The 7,258-nt window shown below is 44.9% G+C and overlaps 1 protein-coding gene across 1 annotated transcript in view; it reads right to left on the reverse strand.

Annotated features, from left to right (window-relative positions):
* The window catches only part of LOC134336961 (ciliary microtubule inner protein 1-like), a 159,614-nt gene extending 155,226 nt beyond the window's left edge, over nucleotides 1-4,388 (reverse strand). The window contains exon 1 of the mRNA XM_063031692.1: nucleotides 3,946-4,388. Within this exon, the coding sequence (XP_062887762.1) occupies nucleotides 3,946-4,067 (122 nt within the window). The 5' untranslated portion in view covers nucleotides 4,068-4,388. The remainder of the gene's footprint in view (nucleotides 1-3,945) is intronic.
* Nucleotides 4,389-7,258: the final 2,870 nt, after the last annotated feature.

The following is a 7,258-nucleotide window of genomic DNA, read 5'->3' on the forward strand; positions in this document are numbered from 1 at the left end:
AGTTGTGCACCATTTTGTACCTCAAGGGGTTACTCTGGTTTAAAATTGGGCACCACGTAGTGTAGCGGTTAGCGCAAGGCTGTTATAGCTCAGGTGACAGAGTGCAGAGTTCAGTTCCAGTGTCCTCTGTAATGGTTCTCCGTGCGTCCTTCCCATAGGAAGCATGGGTTTTCCCCAGGAGCTCTGAATTCCTCCCACAGTCCAAAGATGTATCAGGCAGGTTCATTGGTCATTGAATTGAATTGACTTTATTTCTTACATCCTTCACATACATGAGGAGTAAAAATCTTTACGTTACATCTCCGTCTAAATGTGCAACGTGCAATCTCAGTAATTTATAATAATTTATAATAAATAGAACAGTCAATGTAATATAGAGTACACTCAAATCAGCGTGAGTTTATCAGTCTGATGGCCTGGTGGAAGAAGCTGTCCCGGAGCCTGTTGGTCCTGGCTTTTATGCTGTGGTACCACTTCCCGGATGGTAGCAGCTGGAATAGATTGTGGTTGGGATGGCTTGGGTCCCCAGTGATCCTATGGGCCCTTTTTACACACCTGTCCTGTAAATGTCCTGAATCATGGGAAGTTCACAACTACAGATGTACTGGGCTGTCTTGTGATTAACTGAGGGCTGAAATCGAGGTTGTTGAGAGTTGATGGGGCAGCATGGTTTGAAGGGCCCAAAGGACTTACTCTGCCTGTATCTATAAATAAAATATAAAAATAAAAATTTAAATTAAATGAAGTGCTCTTGAAGTTCCAAGGAGGATTTCACATTGCTCAACGGGTCTTGAAATATTAGACCTTCAATGAAAGCATCTGCTAACACAATGCATGGCAATCTCGTCAAAATATTGAGGTGTGTACTACTCAGCTATATTGCATCTCTCTGCTCTCGGCCAATGAACCTGCATTCAGTGGCCACTTCTTTAGGTACTTCCTGTTCATGGTTTTCTGCCGCTGTAAATATTCACTTCGTGTTTCGACATGTTGTGGATTTAGAGATGCTCTTCTGTGCACCACTCTTGTAACACAAAGTTATTTGAGTTACTGTCACCTTCTTGCCAGCTTGAACCAGTCTGGCCATTCTCCTCTGACCTCTCTCATTCACAAGGTGTTTTCACCCACAGAATTGACATTCATTGGATAGTTTTCTGCTTTTTGTACCATCCTCTGTAAACTCTGGAGACTATCGTGTGTGAAATTAGCAGGTTCTGAGATTCTCAAACCACCTTATCAGGCACTTACAATAATTCCACGGTTAAAGCCACTTAGATCTCGTTTCATCTCCATTCTGATGTTTGGTCTGAATAACAACTGAGCCTTTTAACCATATCTGCATGCTGTTATGCATTGAGTTGTTACCATATGTTTGACTGGTTAGATACTTACATTAATGTACAGGTGTACCTAATAAAGTATCAACTGAGTGCATCTTGACCAGCAGGCCATTGTCTTTCTCTGCAGACCAAGTACCCTGCAATGCAGAGGACAAAGTTCTCGAAGAGGTTTTGTGGTAAGCCAGATCATTATTGTATCTGATGTGTGTAATCAATGCAGATGGAGGACCATGATGGGATGTGAGGGGATATTACATACCCTGGACTCTCCCAGCTTTTTACTAGTTTCTTATGGAGTGAATAGAGTGTGAAGAGAGGTTTGCATTATGGAAACCACCTTGATCGTGGGAGTCCATTACAGCGCTTCCAGACAACACTTCTAGCTTTTGCCCAGATGGGCAAAGAGCCTGCAAATGGCAATCAGGGACATCACTTGGTTGATTCATTGTGATTTACATAAGTTACACCACAAAACTAAAAAAAAACATAATATTAGTGCAATTTGAAGGCAATACTGTCCAAGGTGAAATTATGGTTTTTCAGCTTGGTTCCAGACCTGATGGCAATGGGGAAGGAACTGTTGTTCAGCCTTGAGTTTTGGGGTCTTCAGGATCCTGAACCTAATGGCAGTGGGGAAGGAACAGTTGTTGAGCCTTGAGGATGGGGTCTTCAGGATCCTGAACCTGATGGCAGCATTGAGAAGAGGCCATGGTCTGTATGGTGGGGGTCTTCAATGATGGAGGTTGCCTTCCTGAGACACCAGCTCTGGCAGATGTCTTTGATGGTGGGATACCCTCTGTGAACGATGCCTGTCTTCACTCTTGGTTATTTCGGCCATCATTTCGTTACAATGACAGATATTGCCGTTCAGCATTTGGTGTTGCCCTACTTAGCAGCGAAATATCAAACCACGTTTCATCAGCTGGATGATGCTCCATGACAAAGGGATCTTTAAAAATTACTCCTTTTCTTCTGCTGTCTTGATTTTGACTTTAGTCTGAGCATGGAGATGATTCCACACTGCTCTGTGCTTTCACTTCCAGTGTCACTTGAGGATGGGGGGTGCAGGGAGATGTGGGATATCTGTAGCAATGCCGGACATTTGGGAGCCAGTCTAAGTTTTTCCCAGCCGGAAGATATTCAGATCACAACATAGCAATATTTGGAATTTTCTCGGTGGGATGAGGGTTCTTTGGCAAAAAGACAGAAAACAGGCAGAAAATAGTATCAGTACACCAGAGACTGAGGATTTGGGGAGTCAGAATGCTTGCCGAAAAACGTTGTAGCCCTTACTGTTACAGACAGAAGGAGTATATCAGTCTCCTGAGACAAAATCATGGATTCAGTTCTCAGGCACAGAGAATCTGCCCTGGCAGATCTTCAGTGGAGAGATTAACGAAAGCAGTCACATGCTCACCATGACAACCATGAAATTCCCATCAACCATTGGGAAGCCACCAAAAACTCTCGATTTTATCATTTTAGGCACAGAGTTGTCACTAAATTGGCTGCCTATCCCATTCAACTTCATGTATTCTTAGATACGACTTACTCATAGATATAAGATGCCACTGAATAGAATTATATAGAATTAAAGGTGCCCTTTAAAGCCATTGGATAGAATCATAGTGTCCTCCATGGGTCAGTTTGAGGGCAACCTCATATACCAATGTCAGGCCAATTAAAGGCTAGTGTCCATTTGCAATCTCGTTGGGTTAACATCAGGCCAGTTGTGTTTAACATTGTCATTGTCAGAAACCTTGTTTCACACAGATGTCAACTGCCCCACTCTTACTAATAGCCAAGGACCATGAGAAACCTCAAGGAAATGACAATCAAGTGACCGCCCAACATAAGAAGCACATACCAAGAGCGTGAGCAGCTGTTTCAGCAAAGAGCTGGACTCTCCCTCCATCACAGGCCTCTTACACTGGTTTGGTATCATAGCAACCAATATAGAGCTTGAAGCAGGGCCGGGAGTTACCTGCCTGTGTACTTCTACAACAAAATGCTTGACTGACATCCATCACGCGTTAGACATAATATTTTGGTTATAAATGGAAAATAATGTTAAGGAGCGAGGCTGCTCTAAGCTGATGTTGTAATGCAATGCCGGGAGAGTATTGCCTAGTCTGAGATGCTGGGAGCATTTTGTCTTATGATCTTGCAGCTGATGTGCACTTTCTCTGTATGTGCTCCGTTTTATTCTGCAGTCTGTTACTGTTTTGTGCAGCCCCAATGCACTGTGTAATGAACGGATCCGTACAAACTGCATGCAAGGCATGTGACAATTCAATTCCTAAATATGGCACACTGTCACTTTGAACAACCTTACAGCACAGAAACTGATCCACCCTATCGTACTCATCTATACTAACCCTATTGACCAGCAATTGCACTGTGGCCTTCTCTGCATTAGTGATTCAAGTGCTCACTTAGATATTTCTTAAATGTTGTGAGAGTCTCCGTATCTACCACCCTCAGTAGATTCCGGATTTCAAAGCCCCTGGGTGAGAAAGTTCTGCCTGAGATCCTCCCTTACCTTCAAACTACAAGTGAAGTCAAGTCCCCCCCTACCCAGTACCCCTAGATCGATGTCACTTACCTCTCAGTTACTCGATCATCACTGTGGGTCAATTGGCAGTCTCTTCTATAGTCCAGGGTAACGTTGTGAGATCCTTCATGGCTGTGTAGCCCTAAAGTTGTGAAAGCGCAAGATAAGTACATCTTTTCTTCACGCCATGCTGCAGTTAATCAAGTGACACTACTGCTTTTCGAAACGCCTTTCGAACAATTGCTAAATTGCAAAGGTTACTTGGATTAATGAGCGGTGAAGTTGCTGTTGTGTAAAATGGAGCTTGGCCATGCCCATTGTGTGCACACAGCTCATTTACATGGTAATTCATGAACGAGAGCCAACTTGTTGCACACTAAGTCATCCAGGGTCCACTGGTTAATTACTTTGCATCAGGATTCAGATGTCAGCCACTTGAGTTATAAAAACCGAACTTCATCTGCATAATGCGTCACCTTCAACTGGGACTCTGCCCAAGATCAGATGGAAATTGTTTCCCAGAGGAAAGGCAGACTAAGCTTGTGTCTGCCTCATTAACGTCAGGTACTCCCACGCTACACAGGAAAGGAGCGATGAAATCTCTTCATTATTGTCACAACAGAAGCATGGGGCTACCTGAAATGACTTATTTTTCAGTTGATGGGAAGCAGCCAGTTATGTAATGGTCCTGTCTGTATAAGTCAGAGTCAGAATCAGGTTTATCGCTAACATATGTCATGAAATTTGTTGTTTTGTGGCAGCAGTACAGTGCAAGACATAAATCACTGTAAGCTACAATAAAAAATAAATTAAATAAATGTTGCTGAAGAGGAACAGTGAAGTGTGGAATAAAGAGACTGGTAAGATCACTAAAAACTATCCGGTGAACGTCAGTTCTTTGGGCGAAAACGCCTTGTGAATGAGAGAGGTCAGAGGAGAATGGCCAGACAGGTTCAAGATGACACAAAGGTGACAGGAACTCAAATAACCAGCGGTGGAGTGCTGAGGAGTATCTCAGAACGAACAACATGTCGAACCTTGAAGCAGATGGGCTATAGCAGCGGAAGTCCATGAACATACATGCAGTGGCCACTTTATTAGATACTTCCTGTACCAAATAAAGTGGCCTTTGAGTGTACGTTAGTGACAATTAAGCTGATCCTGGCTCTGCTCTGATGGTTCTCACTTTCTCTGAGTGTTTCACAAGCAGATTGGAGATTGGAATTGGGTGCAGTTATGTATATTGGTTCATAATACCCACAGGAAAGATTTCCGCCTCATATGCACTGTCTTCTCAGCACCCGAGACCAGGGTTCAGTCCTGACGTATATGGAGCTTGCACGTGCTTCCTGTAACTGCTCAGGTTTTCCCCCAGGGGCTCTGGTTTCCTCCCAAAGACCTGCAGGTTGGTTCGTTGATTAGTCTAGTGAGTAATAGAGTCTGGGGAGATTATGGGTATGTGAGGAGAATAAATATTGGGATTGAAGGAGAATTAATATAAATAGCTGTTTGCTGGCTGGTGCAGTCTGTTCCACTGCTCTATCTCCCTGTGACTCTGTGCCTGAGGCCACTCTGACTCCCAATATCACAGGGAACAGGGTTGCTAAGGCCAATCTACGATTGGATAAGCAGTCTCAGTGGTGGCGGGGGTAAGCAGTTGGAAACCATTCTTCCATCTGCCTGCAGATTCTACACAGGACTTCCTAATTTTCTTCAGTGAGGGGAAAGGGGTGTGTGGGAGAGGTGTGTTTGGCAGCCTGGGTGAAAGGGAAGGGTGAGTGGGGATGGGTTGGAGTAGAGGGGGGTGTGTGGTGTGTGCAAGGGGGGGATGGCCCCCCGACCATTCAATGAGGACAGTTTTCTGTTTCTTCAATTCTTTCCTGTCATGGCGAATAACCTGCCATCCCCTCATGGCCCATCGATACCCCATCTACCACCTTACCGCCTTCTTTCTTGCCTTTGCCTATATTCATGGAGTTATGTAGCATGCAAGTGCAAATTCTCGGCTCCTTCCTCACAGCTCTGCTTCCCTCCCAGTTCCTATCGACTGTTAACCTGCTACAGTACACGCTGTTAACTTGCTCTACTGTACCCTGTCCTTTCAAAGAGTCATTAATACAAACCATGAACAATTAAGCCCAGTTCTGATCCTGGTGGTCTAGGTTTTCGCAAATAAAACGGCAAAGATATTTTTCTCTCTCTGGAAAGCCGTAGCAACCCATTTATTGAACACCAAAAATTAAACACAAAAGCACACTAAAAATCCTTATGGAACAACATCAGCACGTTCGACCAGTCTCTTAATGCGAAACCCAAACTCAATGTCAGTGGTTGTGAATTACGTACTTTTCTCCCAGTTATATTGCCCAACACAGGGGCCCCAGAATTCACTAAAACTGGCACTGTGAGCCCGCCTGGAGCTCGGATGTGCTGGCCGGCTCGGGTCCTCTGTTCCAAGGGTGGAGGAAGCGTAGTTGCCTCTGGCTCGCCCGGAGGTGTGTTGACACACTCATGGTCATGTTAGATGGATTGAAAGATACTCTACTGATCCCAAAGGAAGCTGGAGTATCACAAAAGCATTATAATGCACAGATATAAGTTTCAGAAGAGAAGTAGAAAGATTAAAAAATAAGTTACTTCAAACTGGAGATGACAGGGGGATACAGCAAAATCCTCCAAATCTTGGTGGACCAGTTTAAGCTTATCTATCAAAATACGTTCAGGTTTATCCCTCTTACCTATGATAAGAGTCTTTTCTCCCCATTCCAGAATGTGGAACAGGCCATCATAAGGGGGCCTGAGGGGATGTTGGTGTGCGTCGTGTCAGAGGAAAACAAACGAGGCGGACTGCAGGTCAACAGGTACCTGAGTGTGCTGTATGCCATGATGGGAGGTAGGAATAGGTGAAGAGGAATTGAATTTACTGAGGAGGGTGGAACGCTGCTGAGAGGCCAACCAGGCTGTTGTGGCATCAGGAATGAAATCTCTTGGCACTCATAACGTCTGTCCGTATATCAGTTCAGCGGCAGATGACTGCAGACCCTCTCTTGGAGCTGTTCTGAGCCCCAGCGGGTCCTATGGGAGATGACCATGCCAACACTCATCATTCGGGGAAGCCCTCAGAGCAGCCTTTGAGGAGAAATGAAACCTCTCACATAGGCCATTGAGCTTTGGGTGAATACGCTGCGGTGTGATGTAGCCTAATGCCAAGGTTCTGGCTCATAGCAGCTCAGAGGTCTGAAAATGAACTGGGGACCACGGTCAGAGGTAATATCAGATGGGGTGCCAAACTGAGCAACCCAGGTGGTGAGGAACATCCAAGCCTCGTCTGCGGCCATCAATGGACGAGGGACGACCTCTGGCC

Source organism: Mobula hypostoma, chromosome 2, assembly GCF_963921235.1.
Source record: "Mobula hypostoma chromosome 2, sMobHyp1.1, whole genome shotgun sequence".
NCBI classification, from domain to species: Eukaryota; Metazoa; Chordata; class Chondrichthyes; order Myliobatiformes; family Myliobatidae; genus Mobula; species Mobula hypostoma.